At 41.1% G+C, this 19,358-nt stretch overlaps 1 protein-coding gene across 5 annotated transcripts in view; it reads left to right on the top strand.

Moving 5' to 3' along the window:
* Positions 1 to 19,358, top strand: part of EPS8 (epidermal growth factor receptor pathway substrate 8) — a 125,553-nt gene that overhangs the window by 68,003 nt on the left and 38,192 nt on the right. For all 5 annotated transcript variants that reach the window (XM_053978222.1, XM_053978219.1, XM_053978223.1 and 2 more), the window contains exons 3-7: positions 6,239 to 6,329; positions 7,363 to 7,436; positions 16,259 to 16,326; positions 18,260 to 18,421; positions 18,620 to 18,769. In XM_053978222.1, the coding sequence (XP_053834197.1) occupies positions 6,268 to 6,329; positions 7,363 to 7,436; positions 16,259 to 16,326; positions 18,260 to 18,421; positions 18,620 to 18,769 (516 nt within the window). In that variant the 5' untranslated portion in view covers positions 6,239 to 6,267. The remainder of the gene's footprint in view (positions 1 to 6,238; positions 6,330 to 7,362; positions 7,437 to 16,258; positions 16,327 to 18,259; positions 18,422 to 18,619; positions 18,770 to 19,358) is intronic.

Raw genomic sequence — 19,358 nt, 5'->3', positions numbered from 1 at the left:
ATTTTCTTTCAATATGGTTAATTATAAATCATGGCCCAGACCTGAGTGAAAGGGATGGAAATAGGTTGCCATGCCAGAATCAGAACCTGTTTTCAAGCAGGGTCTTTATTAGTGTGGCAATAATAAGGGCAAAGTCTATGAACATGATCTGAGGTTTATTCATTCAGTTCTTCCTGTTGCTCTCCATATGTCTCCCCTTTCTCAAAATAAAAGATAGCCATCTTAATTGTATTGTTAGACTATTTCTTTAACAGTGAATCACTGGGAAATATCATAGCAGGAAAAAGAAGACTTCCAGGGCATTTTTTAATCCTGTTAGTTTTTCCAATGGAAAAACTAATCTTTTAGGAAGCAATTTCTGTTCTGAAGACAGATCTTCATCTACTTTGGTTGATAATTGTGACCACAAATTTTCTCTAATAAATTTATCCTGTCCCTCCTGCTGAAAGGAATGCTGCTAATGAATTTAGCATACTCCTCCTTAGTGAAGGACTCAGGGAAGAGTATTGGATTTCAGAAAGTGCCAGTGAAAATCAAAACACTTTCTGAAGCTGGCAGCACCAGCATTGATCGAGCTTGTCTGCTGCACTGCTCTCTGGGGAAGGATGTGAATACACTTACAAATCCCCCCGGGCACTCTGTGTGCCTTGTCACTGTCCCCTGCCTGGACGGAGAGGTGATTTTTGTCTGTCACTGTCTTTAGCTGCTTGAAATGCTTCTACCCCTGTGACCCCTTACACAAACAGGTAAATAATATTCTGGGGTGAAACTCAGCTTTCTATAAGGAGTAAAATTCAGGCAGGAGAAGCAGACACATCCAGTCCTTTTCTCCCCACCTCCAGGTTTCTTTAGCAGGAACCCCAGTTAGTTAACGCTGCATCCAGCACTAAAACCAGGATGCAACGAAGTGCAGATTTGCATAAACTAAAATGCAGTGTAATTAGTGCAAGGGTCGTGCTGGACAGCAGCTCTGAATGCAGAGAGGTCCTGGAGGAAACAGCATTTTCAAAATTATTTTATTAACACATTTCCTGGTGCTGGGACACAGGAGTGAATACTGGAGTATATACAGCTCAGAGAGCTTCAAAACCCCCTCAAAAATATTATAGAGTGGCTTGAGAGAGGCAGAGGGGACAACAGTCACACTGGTGGGGAATCAAGTTAATTTATTTTGAGTTCAAACTTCATTGTAGGGCCTGGCTTTCGATTTTCTGCATTGATTTTTTGCTGTCATCTTTTCTACCAGCTTTTGGGTGCTCCAACCTGCTTAACAGGAAACTGAAGACACTGCAGAGCAACGCTGTGCTAGCTCAACTGATGGCAGTTTTTCTCAGAGAAATTCTGCTATCAGTGCTGAGGCTGGAAAATCCCCAGGGATCGTTTCAGAAGCATTATTACTTATGCATTCATGTGCATCTTGGTGTTTCTCTCCAGGCAAGATGTCCAACAACCAGCAGAGCTCATGTTTGCTCTTGGTTGTGCTCTGAAGCAAGTCCCAAAACAGAGAGCAGCAGCAACGTTTCACCTGGCTCCACAGGGTGTATTTCTGCCAGGAGTTTCCCATTTGTAAAATCTGTGGCTGGAGTGAAGCTACAAATAGGAGAGTAATGGGTCAGAACAACAAGGTAGACATGAGGAGATACTGCTTAAAAATTTAGCACCAGTAGGGAAAGTTGTGTGTGGGTGAAGAGGATGAGGTTTGAGAAGAAACAGATGAAAAATGGCAAGTCACACAGCAAGTTAAACAGTTTTTGTCCGTTCTGCAGGTCAGCAGTGCTGGATGCTGAGGGGGAGCAGTAGGAGGCATTTTTACTGAGTGCACTGTGAGCTAGGAGTACATGGAATTTTTTTTTTTAATTTTTTTTCCTGTTGTTTTGTTCTTCCGTAATACTTTTGAAAGGGGAAGGGTGGAGAGAGAGTGTCCTTATCTGACATTGCTACATTCACCAGGGAATAGTGTTGCCTTGTAATGTCCACTGCTTTCTGTTTAGGCTGGAGTTAGAGCTCTGCTCTGGCTGGGGAGAATTCTGGGGGGTTTGGGGGGATACATGATGACAATAACATTCTCTTAATTAGTAGACAATAATCTTTCCAGCCATTATTGGCTTTCCTGTTCCTTCCTGTGCATCCTTTTCTCCTTAGCTCTTCCCCCTCCATAATTTCTAAAATATCCACGTCATTAAGTTGTTTCTCTTTTGGTTTCCATATGATATTGTGATCTGCCACTGGGTGGGACTGATTGCTTCAGGAAGAGTGGAAAAGAGCACCAGGCTCTAGGATATCTAATTTTCTCTAATGATGCAGCTCTGCCTTTCTGGGAAAGTTGTTTTGGGTTTTTGTTTATTTTTTTTTTTTTAATAAACTGGGGGATTTTGTTACTTTCAAACTCCTGTTAGGAAATGACATGGCAGGACACGTCACTTGTCGATGTGCCCCATAAATTGCGTTGTTTTCACAAGGCTGCCATGCTGCAAGATGGGGAAGACAAAGAGTTATTTTTGCATTTTGATGTTTTTTAAAAACAGTGCTCATGGCTGATCCAATCGTGTTGTACACTGGCATGATTCTCCCCGTGCCTGGGATTATCACTTGTAACTGCTAACTGCTAAAGAACAAAAGTGCCTCTGTCTCAGAAATGGTTTCTCTGGTATAGAGGCTGGACCCTTGTCATGTACAGACCATCAATATCCCTTCAAAAATGAAGCTGATGGCAGCAGGGAAGTCCTAGGTGGATTTTGTTCTTGTTGAGGCAATTTTGTGGATTGTTTTCTGGTTTTCCAAAATAAAATATTAATAAATATTTTAAACTGATTTTAATTATTTATATTTTATTTCTATTAAGTATACTAAAATAATATTTGTATATTAAATTATATTTGTCTTATTATTATTATTGTAATGTCTATTTTCTTCTTGAAATCTTACTTAACTTTCCTGGTTTTCCTGGTTTAAAATATTTCTTTTTCATTTTCAGAGCAGGCATGATTTTTTTTTTTTTTTTTTAGGATCCTGAGACATGACCATTTTTGGTCATATTCACAATTAAACTGTTTATACTTCAGGCCTAATTGAAGAGGGATTGTACAGTTAATTGTGAAGGGTGTTTATTTTAAGGTCTGGGACACCAGCATAGGTTGCTGTGAACTGCTGGGCTGAGGTGAAAGGGAGGATTAAAGGGGAAGTGGAGTTTATTAATAGACTCCTGGTGGACAATGGCTTTGCAGTGTGCAGGGGGTGACTTTTGCTACAGGACTGAGTGGTTATAAGAGATGAAAGAGCATTTGAGATGAGAAACCCAGTGGAGAAAGCTGTACAAGGGAATAGTAAAGCCCTGCACTTACTGTTACCCTTTTGTGGCTTTTCACTTTTCTTCATCCTGCACTTACTTAATTAAAAAAAATTAAAGCATTTTCCTATTTTTTTTTTTTAATGAAACATTTAGGTTGAATGAGATCCAATTGTGTGATAATTTTGGGAATCACGAGTAGCTTTTTGATGCTGTTATAAATATTTGGTCTAATTATAAATAATTATAGTAAAGGGTTTGTTTGTATTCACATTCTGGAGGTTTCTTGAACCAAGTGACAGGAGCATTGCATGAGCATTGAAATTGTCATGTCAAGGTAGTTGTCCTGGCATTTCAAAAGCCATGGAAAATTGCATGGGGGACAGGAAATATTGCTGGCTTTAGCTATCTAACAGTAAGTGGTGTTTTGTTTGCATATCAGCTAAAGCTGACTAAAACTTTTGTGTTTGCTTGGCAGAAGAAGCTGCTTGCTTTTTTTAATTTTTTTTTTTTAATAGTCAAAATTTTTGACTTCAGATTTTCAGTGTCTCTTCATTCAAAATATAACTCTGAAGCTTGTTGTATATAAGTGCTGGTGTGCCTTACAGTGGACAAGTGTTTATTCATGAGAGGTGGTTTCTTTCCCCAGTGTGAAAATCGGCTGCTCAGCTTTCTTGCTGCTTTCAAACTCAGTGTGTCATGCTGACTTCAAAGGCTGAAGCTTGAAATTCTAATATATTCCACTCTAATATATTGCATTCCTTCTACTTAAAATATCTGTTTCACCACCTCCATAAAAATGAGTGAATACAAATACAAACTAAGTATTTGTCAGATTAAGATGTCAGAGCAGTGGAATTATTCTGAGAGAGATTTCAACCAAGGGTTTGTTTTTTTTTTTTCCCAGATCTCACTTTAAGACAGTTGCAGAATTTCTTACAAATAGGCCTATGAAAAAGACTACAAATCAAAAAGGATTATGACAAACAGAATTATTCAATAAATGCTATCTTAAACAATGTGTGGATGGAAAGTGAAGTGGGGATACCAAACACCAGCAGAGATAATTTGTGTCTTTTGGATGTGGTGACTCCATGGAAGCTAATCACAGGGGAAACTGTTGAGCAGGGCAGCAAATTGAGCTTGGTTGCAGATGATGATAAGAATGAGCAGCTGATAGGAAGTGGTGAGGAGCCCAGGGGCAGCCTGGGCTGGAGAGGAGCACTCCGAGCTGCTCTGGTCCAGCAGCCGCTGAAACGGAGCAGGGAGTGCACAGTGAGCTGGCAAATTCTGCTGAGAAAATGAAGAGTTGTATCCTTTCAAGTCATGGGATGATTTCAGGATGCTTCCCAAAGGTTGTAATTGCTAATGAATTGAGCAGCACTCAACATGGGTAGTAATTTATTGGAGACAGCTGTTAAGGACTGCACTCCATAAAAAGTCTTAGAGCAGCCAAACAGGCTTGGATATGTGATACATTTGTGGGGCAAAATGGGCTTGTGTCACTAAAGGGGCTCTGCAAAGAGCCAAGATCTAAAAGAAAATGAAATAAATTTTAAAAAATAATAGACTTACATACATACATACATATATATATGCTAAGCCAAATTATCAAGTAGGTACCCACTAAAAGCAACGCTGCCCTTCCACGTGATTTCACTTGGCATGTCAAATACACCCCAAATACAAATACACCTCAAATACAGGTGCATGATTTCACTTGGCACGTCTAACCCACCAACAAACACGCTGTTCTAGTTAGTTCTGCTAACTGCATCCGAGGCTGGGGGTGCCAGGTGTCTGTTCCTCAGGAAGGTGTAAAAACTGTGCCCTCAGCACCGAGGACCAGCAGCTTGTATGTCTCCTGAGCTGACTGATGGGTTTAGAGCTCAGCACAGGTTTTGGCTGCCCTTCTGCAGGGAAGAAGGAAGTAGCAGAGTACATGTGGGTACTGGAAGGTCAAGCAGCTGCTGCTTCTTTGTAAAACAAGAAGAGAACAGTTAATGTGGGGCAGGTGAGATGAATTAGGGCCTCAGAAGATAAGCTGGCTGCAAGGCAGCTCCAGTGCAAACAGAGCAGGTTGTGCTTACTTTGGAAATGGAGCTTTTTTGTAGGTAGAAATTTGATCTGATACACTTTTGGCTGTTCTGCAGCGTGACTGAAATGTAGAGAAATATTCAAATTTATTATATTCATGTATATATGTAAATGAAAGAGTATTTGCCCATGGTAAATTTGAATATGAAAGGGTTATGAAAGTCACTTTCCAGAGCTAGTTTTAACTTCAATGGGCATGTTATTAAAGGGAGAATTTTTTAAACTGTTTTATGATGGCCTGTTCAGCCCTGCTTTTATAGGAAAGGTTTCATTTGGCATGCCAAACTTTCAGGATGTTAAGCACTGCTTAACACACACACAAAAAAAAAGAAAGTTCTCTTAAGTACCAAAATAGCTAACCAAGTTTCCTTTTGTGTTAACAATTGTGTTTTAATTTGATAATGCATCTTTCTAACAATTCAGCTGATATGTTTCATAAAATATGTATCAAAAGGTCATTTCAAAAGTTGCATTTGAAAGAAATGAATTGAGGGCTGAAATCAAGCACGCTTGAATAATAAAGTTGCCATTTGGAACATCTTGTTCACTTTTGCAGTAGATCTTGTTCTTTGTTTAGTGAGCCTTTTATTTCTACAGCTACTCCTAAAGACCATTGTATCAAAAATAATAGCTTTGTTCATAAAATTATAAATTGTTTGAAGCTATAACTATCAAATTGCTACTGGGAGAAGTTCCATCGTGGGTCTTTGAGGCACCACTGGGATGCAGTTAACAACAATTGAGCTTGTTGATGCAATTTCGTTCCCGTTTCAGCCATAATTTCCTCGCTAGGTTTGTATTACCCCTTCCTCTCTTAGGAGACCTCAGTTCACGTGCTGCTGTTTCTCTTCCCAGGTGGTTTCTCCCAGTGAGTGGCGGTGAGAATGAATGGGCACATCTCAAACACCCCTCCCGGTGGATATGGAAGCTACTTCCCTCAAATGAAGTAAGGTTTTCCTTTGACTTGTCTTTTATGGACAAAATGGTGTTGTGCTTCCTTCTTTAGGCCCTCATTTCAGCTAGAGCTATGATTAGTGGGTCCCACTGGATTATAAAGGTGTTTTCTGTAGAAGTGTGAGGGGTTTGCAGACCAAAGGGACAGATATTGTTGTGTTCATGTGAGGGGAAACTGTGCTACTGCATGGACTCCTCTGGATCAGCAAAATAAATTGCTGCAGCAGTAACATCCTTACAGTGTTACTTTGGAGAGGCCTTTGTGTGCCTGGGATGTTCGAGGGCAGCTCTGAGTGAGTGCACGTTTATGCATAAAAGATGAGGCTGCCTCTCCCATCTGTGAGAACAGACTGTTTCCCAGTAAAGAGAACTGAGCAACTGCTACCTGAAAGTGTTACCTTGCCTAAGATAAGAAGGTGATCCCTGTGTCAGGGCCCTCACAACACTAATGAGAATTTACCCCTCTGATGCCAAGGAACTCCTGCATGGAGCAGGATATCTGTGGTGTCTTTTGCTTCTCATGCTGTTGTCCCTGTAAGGTGAACTCAAATATCACTCATTCTTGAAACACTTGTAGTCATATTACCTTTTGATTTGTGTAAGACAACGGCAGTAATTTTAAGATTTTCATTAAAAGCAGTGAAAATTGTTAAAAGCAATCAACACTTGTGTATGGAGGAAAAAAAAAAACCCAAATCCTACCCAATTCTTTGGCATTGTCATCATTATTATTGTTATTATTATCAGAGTTGTGCAGTGAAGCTTGTTACTGGAGTTAAGGTGGTATTTATTGGTATAGCACACTCCAGTTGTGCATGATGTTGTGTTAATGCAACAAAAGAGAGCTCAGAAAGGTCTGCAGCCCGAGTGAAACATTCTCCCTCATCTTCGTGGTGTGGAGCAAATACCCAGTATCATTCCCTCTGTTACTGATGCTGTGGGTATGTGCAGTAAGGGGAGGGGGATTTTTTCAGTGCCTGCCAAATGCATCTACACAGAAGGTAACCAGAAATCTTTTCTTCCAGTGGCTATGGCTCCCCAACCTTTGCTCAGGCAGAGAGGGAACAGAATTCAAGAACAAGTGCAAAAGCTCTCTATGGTAAGGTGCCAAAAACTCTCTAAATTTCTGTGCTAAATTGCTGTTTAAGTAGTGATTGTGATGTGGTGGTGGAAACATTTTACACGTTAATCTGGAAGTGTATGTACATACACATGGGCGTGTCTGTCAACTGAACTAAAAAACAAAGTGGTTTTATTCCTACTAAAGCTAACTAGAAAATGCTGAGTTTACTAAGCAGAAAGGTCCCACCTGCTCATTTTTCAGGCAGCATTCATCACAAAACTCAGAGTGATCCTATAGCTAAGTTATGCACTAGGGAGAAGGCATTCAAGGGTTTTGCTGTGCTTAAACCCTTGTGGGGTTTTATTTCTCCTGTGCCTCCCCAACTTCATCCCCTGCTAGCAGAAAAGGCACTTCCAGTGTTGTTCTTCTTTGACACAAGGATTTAATGGGAATTAGAGTTGGTGTGGCAGATTTGGAGTCCTGCTTGGTGTGCTGTTTTCAGCAGGCTCTGTCAGACGTGATGGTGCAAATGCCTGAACGCTGTTGCACTCACCAGCTACAAATGCTGGTGTTTGTCTTGGCTGCACACACTGCTCTGCAGGCTAACACCAAATCTCTGTGCAGGAGAAATGTAGTCGTGCTGCTTGCCAGCCAAATTGCACCATTTTCAGGTTCTCCTCCTCCACTGTGAATACATGCCACTGACAGCTGAGCTGGTGATGGAAATAGCAGCAGCGAGGCTGTGAGGAGTTCTCTTTGTAAATCTGTGCCTGTTGCTAAATGCTCTTTTGGAAGTCAGTGTGACTGATGAGACTGGAAGGACAGGGCTTCCCCTGAGACCCTGGCCCTGTGCAGGACCCCTCAGATTCAGCCAGCTCTCCCTCTGTGCATCTGCCACTCTTCTGCAGGTTAACCAGCTGGGGAGTCAGAGAGCAGGGCTAGTAACTGCAGCATGCCAAGCAGAGATCTTCTCTCCCTTCTGTTTTGGGTGGAGTGGTGGCTGGGAGGGAGCTCAGAGCTTAGGGGAGTGATGGCAGCCTGCTTTAGAGTCTTAGAATCATTTCAGGTTGCAAAAGACCTTTAGGATCACCGAGTCCAAGTGTTAACCCATGCTGAAAGCCCACCACTAAACCATGTCCCTAAGTGCCTCACAAACACATCTTCTCAACACCTCCAGGGACTGTGACCCAGCCATTTCCCTGGGCAGCTGTTCCAGTGCTTGGTAGCACCTTTTGGTGAAAGCATTTTTCCTAATATTTAACCTAAACATGGTACTGCCTGTGAATCATTCTAAGTTACTTTTAGTGCTGTGCTGCAAAAGTCAGTTTCTGAAGGCAGTCAGTGCTGAAGGCAGGAACCAAAACTGAGGAAAATTCTGAGCTGATCATTTTAAAGAGTGATTTCTGCATCCTGTATGGGTTCACTCAACAAGCTGATTGCAAGTGTTGACAGAAATAGTAGGTGGCAACAGAAACCAACAAGAGACATTGCAAAAAACTCTCAGCAGATTATTTCTTTATGACAGTGCTGTGATTCCTTTTTCATTTTATGTCATTATCATAATTTTTCAGGAGTGTATGGTTTGGACAGTGGGGCAGTATCAGTGTCTTAACTGTGTCCTTTAATCTTTGTGGGCTTTTAAAATGTCTCTCTGAGCCTTTTCATATCAGACACTGTGGGATGTTCATGTGTCAGGAGAAGATGGGCACAAGTGAGTAAATTTGATGTGTATAATGGTAATTTTTTACTTCCAAAGTACTTAGCTGAACTCAGGTACTAATGGAAAACATTTGCCATGAAACTGCTGCGTGGTGGTTCCTGTAAAGTGAAATGTTGTCCTTGGTTCACTTCTGCTGCTGTAGATGTATCACAAAATGATAGCTGCAGTTGCCAGGAGCTGAATGAAATAGAAGGATCAGTTATTTTGGAACTCCAAGTGGATATGTATTGGCACAACTAGAGTTTGCACATTTTACTACTTCTGCTCTGGTTTTTATACATAAAGAAGTAGGGTGTTGCTATCACCACATATATGAGCTGGAGAAAAAAGGGAAAAGACCTAAAATCTTTCTTAAATTCAGGGCAATTTTTCTAATTTTTAACAGCAAAGTTACTATTCTGCTGCATCCCATGTCCCTCTTCTTCCTTTGTGCTGTTAAATTTTTTGTGGATACTCTCCCAAATGGGCTGAAAAGCAGCTGAGTGATATTGGAATTGTTAAACAGCGTTGAAAATGCTCATTACAAAGTATTTTATTTATAATTAATAACCAAGATATTTTATTTGAGATTACTGAGTCTGAAATCCTATAAAGCAGGAGGAAGCTGTGTTAGCTTTCTTTTTATGTTTTGTTGTGTACATATATTTTAAATGTATGTAAGCTATTTAGGTTAATAAACTCTTGTGTTTAATAGATTCACTTATACTGGAAAGAAAAATATGTAATTTGACTGTAAAAACAAAATGGACCGTGTTTTTTTTTTTTTTTTAATTTTACTAAAATGGAACAGCATGACATCAGCAGCAAATTTTTCTTGTTCCTTTTCTTGGAAAACTTGAGGGTCAGTTGGACTGAGCCACCTGTCCCTGACTATCAGCAGGTGAAATGGTGCCTGGGCCCCTCAGTGACTACTTGATATTGAACTCAGTTTCTTCCCAGCACTGTAAAGACTAAAAAATAATAAAATTAACAATAATAATACTACTACTAATAGTAATAATGCTAATAATAATTATTATTATTATCATTACTATAATTATTACTGCTTATTATTGCTGCTTGTTATATGTGTGCATGTTTATGTCCTGGCGTATATGTAGGTGTGTTTGTGTCCTGGCATGCAGTTTATGTCTTTGATGCCATTGCTGAGGTGATTCATGAATATTCAGCCCTTCAGCCCCCACACAGGAGCCTGGCCATGGTGCTTGGGAAAGGAGGCTGCAATATTATCGGTGTTACCAAGAGTTCAGCTCAAAGCCTTACAGGAGCCATCACTATCTCTAACGTGCCTGTCTGATAGTGAAAACTTCCTTGCAATTGCCTTTTTTCCTGTGTCAAATAATGCCTTTGTTTTCACTCCTTTCCTTCCCGAAATGAGCTGTTTTCTATTTGCATGACAAATCTCTCTCTGAACCGCGAGGGAAGGTGCTCTCTGCACGTTTTTACAGGGTTTATTTCACCGTTTGCTTCCTGCTCTCTCCATCTGCAATGGGTTTTGGCTCCTGCAGCCATCTGTTGCTCTAGCACTGGCTCCTCCATCTGCCCTGAGCAGTTCTGCCTGTGGGGAGAGGAGCAGCAGTCCCGGGGCTGTGCTGGGGCTTTGCCAGCCACTGGCACAGCGCGGAGCAGCCTCCTTCCTCGGCAGGGATGGACCAGGAGCTCCAAACTGTCAGAGTATTGCACGGCACACAGCTGAAAGACGATGCTAAAATTGTCTCACAGCGCATTAGGAAAGTCTGAGTGCTTTGTGCACTGAGCTTATGCTCTCGTGGCTGGGATTTGGGGCTGGAAGAGAAATTGCCTGTGTGTTTCTGCACTGCTCATATGCCTCCTGCACAGCAAGAGCTGCAGTGTAACAAATTCAAGGAAACCTCAGGCAGCTCACAGGTAAATGAGTCCACTGGAAGAAGCCATCCACGTAACATCCTTGTAGCATTTTGGCTCTCAAATTAATTTGTCTATTGACTTCTAAACAACACGCTTCCTTTGAGAGCAGTTCCACACAGCCAGCAGAGAGAAGCTCCTGGCATAAATCTCTGAAAGTGACAGTGTTTGCTCCTCTGAAGAGGAAATCTGTTTTGAACTCGAGTTCTGACCCTTGTCCCTGGATGTTTAGGTCACGTTTCCTGCACTTTGCTCTGCCTCAAGCTGATTTTTTTTTTCCAGTTGCACCGCAGTTTATTCTTAAAGGGCATCAGCAATCAGTCCAATGCAGGTAGATGATAGTAAATTCAGTATTGGGCTTTTCTGCTTGATGATGTGTAGAAATATTTTATGCTGTCACCCCAAGATTCTTAGGACAGATTTTGGGGGAGACTCTCAATCCATGTGCACGTGGATTGCCATTGGATTTCAGAGCAATCTGCAGTCCTGTTGATCTGTGTCATGTACGGGCTGGTAGAGTTTTTGACGTGGCTGAAAGTCTTTGGTTAAAAGGTTGCTTTTTGTTTTCTGGTGTTTTGGGTGCTTTCAAAAATGAAAACGAAGTCAGTGGCTTTCAACCTCTGTTTGAAAACAGAAACATGGTCTGTTCCTGATGATGGATGAATTCAATAATTCCACAAAACATGAATTGCAGCAACATCTGTCCACATCACACATCAGGAAGAGAACTGGTTTCTGTGGATCAATGTTCCTGTTCCTCTGGAAACTTTAGTAGCTAGTAGAACTTACATTCATTTCTCCCATAAGAGAAATGCTGTGCTGCCTTTCCCTTTATTACCTTTGTGTTGTGAGAGATTTTATTTTAATCAAATTCTTCTGGGTTGTATTTGCTATAGATTGTGGTTAAGAATTTGACTTAAGTGTCTTCTGCCATGATCCTCTGTCATTTTTTTTATTTTTATTTTACCAAAGGAAAATCCTTTATCTAAATGGTGTGCAGCATACCAGCAGAGTTTGAGCTAACCTGTTATTAAGGCTGCACTGTACTTTAAGTGGTGGATGTAAGAGCTGCAATGAGTATACAGGAAAAAAAACTCAGTAATTTTGATAGTTTTATTCATCTTCTGATGGTTTTTTGCATCATATCTGGAAGTCTCTGTTGTGGTATTTCACTTCAGCTTCAATAGCATCTTCATGCATGAAGGGACCTGTGAGAGGCTGAGATTGATTGGGAGGATTAGGAGAGTGAAACAGAGCATACAGGACATTATTTTGTTTTCAGTGTCAGGGCTTGACCCCAGCCAGCAACTGAGGACCTCCCCATTTGCTTGCTCATTCCCCATCTCCTCTCTGCAGCAGAACAGGGGGGAGAATTGGAAGAGAAAAGGCAAGAAAAAAACCTGATGGATTAAGATAAAGATGGCTTAACAGGTGAAGGAAAGAACAGGAGGAAAAAGGACTGAATTGCACAAAGGGATTTACTCACAGCCTTCCATGAGCAGAGCAATGGCCAGACTACCTGGGCAAGGAGTCTTTGGAAAGATCACCTGCCAGTTTTATTGCTGAGCAAGGATATTTAACAGTGTGGAATATCCTGAGGGTCAGCTGTCCCAGCTGGGTCCCCTCTCAGCCTCTTGTGCACCCCCAGCCCACACACTGGGGCAGCAGAACAAGAAATAGAGAAGACATTGGCACCCCTCAGCCACAGCTAAAATATCCCCACGTTATCAGATGCAAAATCATCTCCATCCTAGCCAGACCCACTGCATTCAGCACATCAGCAAATTCTGGTGCTCATTTTCAATAGCAGAGCGTGTGTCACTTGCATTTGAAGTTTGTGTGGTAAGTTAAGATTTCTGTAAAAGCAGTCAGATCAATATTGATAGGTAATCTCTCACTTTGATATGTGAAATGTTGAGAGATGGAAGCTGCATTTCCTGAAGAATGGCAATGGCCACCTCTGTAGGAAAAGAAAAAGTTTTATACAGATGAAAAAATCAGTGAGAATCACCAGCTGGGATCTCTCTGCCCGGGAAATGGAAACACAGAGGTGCTGTAGGAAGGAGCAGCAGTCCCTTGTGTCAGCTGGACAGAGAACAGATTTGCAGGCTCTTATCAGCTTTTCCAGGAGCTCGAGGCAGCAGAGCACTTCAGCAGGAGGGGGTGCAAAAGAGTTTGTGTCCTTTCTGATGGCAAGGTGAGAACTTTGGAGGGTTGGAGGTGGAATGTGGGACAGGAGCCAAGCACTAGGAGAAAGCAGAGCTTGAAGATTCCTTTTGAGTTGCTGGCAAAAGCCATGGGTCAGGGAATGCATTTTAGCTGCCAGTCTTCTAATTTCCTTTCCTTTTTCTTTTTTTTTTTTTCTTTTTTTCTTCCTCTTTCTTTGTGTTCTGTTCATATTATCGGGGGGGACTATTCTTCCTTCAGTGTGATTCCTGCCAGGCAGTCACAAAAACCATGTCTCAGGGAAAGGAGACCCACTTATGAACCATTGGATTGTAAAAGGTTTGAAAAACAAAGGCTGAAGACAAACCCTTCCAACAATGGAAGAATTTTGCCTGATGCCAGGATTCATGCTAGAAGATGTATTTGATGGGTGAATAATTTCAGGGTGCAGCTGTAGTATCCACCTCCAGATCCTCTATAGTTGTTTCAGTCCCAACTGAAATGTTCTGTTCTGCTCTAAATGGTAACTTGGGTCTCCAGCAGGTTCTAATTCTCATTCTACCTGCCTTAAAGAAATAAATTTGTAAATATGAATTGCTCTCAGTGTGGACTCTCAGTTGTTGTGTCCCTACTTTTTGTTTATTAACACAGACATTGATTGACTTTTGTTAAATGTAAGTTCTATTGAAGTTGTTGTTAATTACAACGTAATAGTAACAATAACTTTAATAAAATTTGCATTTAATCTCACCATGGCAGTGTGTGTTGAGCACCTTTCCATCCTGTCTGGCTGGGAGTGTCGTGCTGCTCTGTGGAATAGAGCTGTTAATCCGTGCTGCAAATGGTTTTGAAATCCCTGCCTTAACACAGAAGCAGAATAAGGAGCCTCCTGCAAATCTACTCTCTGCTTTTTACTTTGGAGCCTCTGCATATATCAGACTTTCTTTGTTTATTTCGAGCAGCTCCAACTGTTACTGTTTGCAGCATTTACAAATTTTACAGTGGATGTAAAATGCTTGTTTGATGCTTGTTTAATTCAATAGCACAAAACTTACATTTTTGCTCACCTAAAAGAAGACAACACTCAAAACTGATTATTTGGTGCATTGTTATTGAAAGAAGTAATTTTTTTGTTTCTGTTGTTTTGTTAAAAGCATATATTCTTTCTTACTGGACAGTATTTAAGTATCATTTACAGTCCTCAGCAGAAGACTGCTAACTGATCCCCTTAGAGATGCAAATAATTCTATGGGATTAAACTAGATGCTGCTTTTTAATCCCCTTGTTTTATTAGGAACAGATGGACTTTACTTCTTCAGATCATCGTCCAAACAAAAAAAGAAAGGTAGCAAACCAGACAGCACTGCTTTACTGGCTGTGTCGTTGGGGTGTGCATGTGTGTGTGCTGTGGTTAAAAAGAGAATCAACTGCAAAAATCATTTCAGTCACATGCTGCAAAAGCAGAAATAGTGGATGCAGATGGAACGACCAAGGTTGATCCTCTGCCCTGGGATTTCAGAATAATGCACAATGAAAGCAAGATATCTATTTTGAAATATTCACACACCTGGCTAAAATTTCTGATGATTTGTGGTGTCCTTGGATTTGAGTGTTTGCTGTGCACACTTCTCTTGCTGAAGCAAACTGAGCTGTGCAGGATTAGGATGGCTCTGCTGCCTGAGTGGCATTTGTCACCGTGGGAGGGGGGCTTCAAGCCAGTGCTCTATCTCAGAAACTTGTTTGTTGTGAAAATCACTGAGAAGGGAAGAGACAATGGTGTGTTTATAAAATGTGACAAATGCTTCCACATTTGAAGCATTTGTGACCTCTGAAAATGAGGGCACTGCTGTCCTTGCACCTGGGATTCCTCTATGAAGGAGCCCTGGTCTCAGAAGAGACCTTTGTCGGGGGGCTTTTATGGACCCCTCACTGCAGATCTCTGTATGTCACAGATCATATGCTTCATAGTATTTAGAATTTCTTTTTATTTTGCAAAAAGTAACTTGACCTTCCTGTCAACAAAATCACTTTTATTTTACTTCCAAAGACTCCAAGTGTGATGAAATTGATGTATTTCCTATGTATGTTTTGTATTTTCATCATATGAAAAGAAATCAAACCACCTATGTTACTTGATGATCAGAAATCGAGATTTTTAATGAAATACAGAAAAAAAATTACCTATTCCAGAGTTTCCCTAGGCCTCTCCTGGCCATGTCATCTACTGACTTTTTCACAACAAAGCTCCTGGTGTTCCAGATCAGGCACTAAAGTGGCTGTAGTGAAAAAAAACCCAAACTTCCAAATGTTGCATTCAATTTTCTTTTCCACTAGAGTTGAAAAGTGTTCTTCAGTATTCATCTAAATTCATTATTTTGTGGCGTGGGTGTGTGTTGTGTCTTCATCTTGCTTTTTCCCCTTCCTTCCTCTCCTGGTTTAACGTGAATCTATTGAACAGAGCAAAAGGCACATAATGTTTCTGGTTTTGCAGCATTGTGTTTTGTTAGCTGGAAAATATTCCTGTTTCGAGGTATTTTGGTGTGTTTATGTATATTTCCATGCCTATTTCTACATTAGCAATTCAATGAATTGCACACTTTATGAAGAAATGAAGTCAGGTCTTTTTTTTGTGTGTGCCTTTGTTGTCTTGCAGATTTAGCATGAGAATTATTTGTATATATCAGGAAATACTTTTGCTTTCAAGGATGCTCATACAGATACAGTGAGCCCAGTGCTCGTTATCATACTGCTGCTACAGTGGCAAGCCAAAGACTTCAATAATCAGCTTTCCCAAGGCAGTGTTTCCAGTCAGAGCACTGCTCCCCTCCAGTGTCCTGACCCACTGGATGAGATAAGTGGCTTTTTTGGGCACCCACCAGCTCTCTGTTAACAATGCTGACGTAAAAATGGTCCTTGTGCTGGACCATGCGGGGGTGGAGGTCTTTTCTGCTGAAATACAGAAACTAACCACAGTTTATCTTCTCTTCTCATGTATACAACTTGTCCAAAGTGTCTCTGAGAAGCAGTCAAGACAAGGATAAGGCACTGTTATGTTTATAATTATTCTTTCTTTTCCTCCCATCTGCAGAACAAAGAAAGAATTATGCACGAGACAGTGTCAGCAGCATATCTGAAACATCACAGTACCACGTGGAGGTGAGATGAGAGGGATACACCAATTGCAGCTCTCAGTTACATGTGGTTATTTTTGCCTACATGGGTTTTTTGAGGATATATAAGCTTGAAGGCAAGATATCTTCCAAAATATCCCGGCAGCCTGGGGTCCCTTCAGAGCAGATTACACTGAAATGTCTCAGATTCTGTAGCTTTGCCATAATGAGCTGAAATCTGGATGTGGGAGGATGCAAGCAAAGCCGTGTGTGGCTTGGCAAACAGACAGGACGTCTCAACGGGCCATCAGTTCCACACCTTGTGCTGCCCTGTCTCTGAACCTGGCTCCTTGCAAAGATGAGGCAGAGCTGAACAACGCTGTGCTGCTGGCAAGGCACGCTGGGTGATATTTAAAGCTAATGCTCTGATCAGATGGAATCAGCAGAGGTGTTGGAATATTCATAAAGTGCTGAGCATTAACCCCTCAAAGCCCCAGTGGTCGGGCACGTGGTGGTTAAACACGTTCTGCCTGCACAGTCTTCCCCCGTGTGAAGAGCAAAGTGTGTGATTTGCTGTCCTAAGCTGCTTTGCAGAATTACTGCGTGCTGCTCTCGTATTTAAAATATTCAGCAGGGTAAGCCTGAGTGCCTGCTTGTAGCCTGTTAAGCACTTTTGAATGCACTGCCTCCTTTTGTAGCCTTGCTTTGGCTTAAACTTTCTCCTGCTGCCATCAGACCACTGTCAGGAGTTAAGCCAAGTCCTGCAAACACCACAGAGTCTCAGCTCCTTTTGCTGGGTTTTAAATCATCTGTGAATTGTGAGGTCATATGCAGAAGACTCCTGATTTCAGGTGCTTCAGTCCTACAGTCAGCTTGCAAGTGAACACATGTGTTGGTTCTAATTGCCTGTCTATTTTGTGTGCTTTCTTCATAACAGTTTTGGTCCTGCACTGGCACAGCAATTAGTACTTGCATTGAGAATTGTGAATATTCCTGGGTAAACAGCCAGTGCAGAGTTTGTTTCACTTTACTTCTTTTAAATACTTTGATTATATGCAGCTTACACCTACTTTCTTCTCTGTAATTACTATGTGCTGTTATCCTGTAATAGAAGAAAACACAGTTAATCCTTTTTTGTTATTTTTATTTTTAAAAGTTATTTAAACAGAAGCAGATATGCAGGCATACATTAAATGTGGTTCAGCTTCAATGAGTGTTACCAGATCTTCAATTAGAATGTGAAGGTGGATTTATGCCTGAACAAAATGAAATAATTTTGTGGGTTTTCTTGCACAATTGGCATGCTGAAGGAGACATTGCCACAGCCATAATGGCAGGGGAGCTAGCTGAGGTGATGTTTGTGAGGTACTGTTTAGTTTCCAGGCCATTAATTGAATCTGGAGAATATTCCAAGCTGATGGTGAGCAAAAGTTGATTCTGTGCTGCACAAAAAAGTGACCAGCCTGTCCATAAGGTATCCCAGTCAGATGCAAGCCCATCCTGGTTGCCACCAGCAGGCTGCTGGCAGCTCTGGAAGAGATGAGGACACTCCAGGTCAGGGTGGTGGTGGAGCTACATTGGCAGGGAGCTTCTGGGAAGCTTCTGCTGGCACTTCCTGAATTCAGCTTGCCAAGAGAGACAGCTTTTCACTCCTCTAAAGCTAGTTAAAACTCGTGCTTTAATTCTAGCTTTGATACCTGGAGGATGTCAGAATGTGCCTTCAAGTCCCCCTGCTTACAGTAGCGAGCAAATGACAGTGGGTGCCAAAAAGCAAGCCACAAAAATAAGTTGACTTAAAATGACATTGTGGACTAAATATCCTTCCTCATGTCCTAGAGGTGGGCTCTGTCATATACAAGGGCACTTCTACTCATGAATAATTTGCATTGCTACTTCCTGAGAATTTAAATACTGTCACTCCTGAACAATAGGGAAAATTGCAATCATAATTTCTTTTAAATGTACATCTTACTCACCAGCACTTGACCACCTTTGTTCTGGACCGAAAAGAGGCGATGATTACAGTGGATGATGGAATAAGGAAGCTGAAATTGTTGGATGCCAAAGGCAAAGTGTGGACTCAAGACATGATTCTTCAAGTGGATGACAAAGCTGTCAGTTTGGTGGACTTGGAATCAAAGGTAGGCTCTGTGAGTGACAGTCTCATTTTCAGAGAGAGAGAAAAAGGGAGCGAGCAGGAAAACGATGTATGTGAGACTGAGGATTTTAATTAGCTGATTATCACTTTCCCTTTTGAGCTCATGCAGTTTTTCTGAGATCAGGACACTGTATAGTAAGGTGGCACTTTGTGTTTTCTTCTTTTTTTCCACTTCTGACAGAATGAACTGGAGAATTTTCCTTTGAGCACAATTCAGCATTGCCAAGCTGTGATGAATGCATGCAACTACAATTCAATTCTTGCATTAATATGTAAAGAACCAACCCAAAACAAGCCTGATTTGCATCTTTTCCAGTGTGATGAAATTAAGGTAAGATAACTGGAGATCTCCTTTGGCTTATTTGAATAGGGGTGATTGTATGAATTGGCCAGTACAGTGGATAAAGACAAATTAGCTGATTCATAGAAAATAATTCTTTACTTTTATTCTTGTAAATATGCTGTAAGTTTAATCCACTTATGATATCAGCACTATTTATAGTATGTTAGCAAATGTGGTGCAGTATGTATTGCAAAGGAGCAATCTAATATCTAAGCTGAATCCTTAGTGCATGCTCAAATATGTCTTTACTGTAAATATTGGTTCTTGGACTCTATAGCTGCTAATTTGGGTTTGCAAATGTATAAAGCTCTGGAAAATGTCTATGGTTTGCCTTCACACTTCTGAAAAAAGTGGTGTAAAATAATTTATCTCAAGTTTATTTTATAATCTGCAAAGAGCTCATCTGAACCCTGAGTCTTGCCTACTCTTTCTGCTCTTTTTGTCACTGAGCAATTAAACATTCTCTACATTCTCACCTCTCTGCATCTCTGCTGGAGAGATCTGGAAAGGGAAAATATTCCTTGCAGGAGGGGCAAAACAAGGAAAGAGATTGCTTGTCTCTGATGAAAATATTGCC

The sequence above is a fragment of the Vidua macroura genome, chromosome 5, assembly GCF_024509145.1.
Source record: "Vidua macroura isolate BioBank_ID:100142 chromosome 5, ASM2450914v1, whole genome shotgun sequence".
In the NCBI taxonomy this organism is placed as follows: Eukaryota; Metazoa; Chordata; class Aves; order Passeriformes; family Viduidae; genus Vidua; species Vidua macroura.
This window is presented reverse-complemented; position numbering and strand designations above follow the sequence as displayed.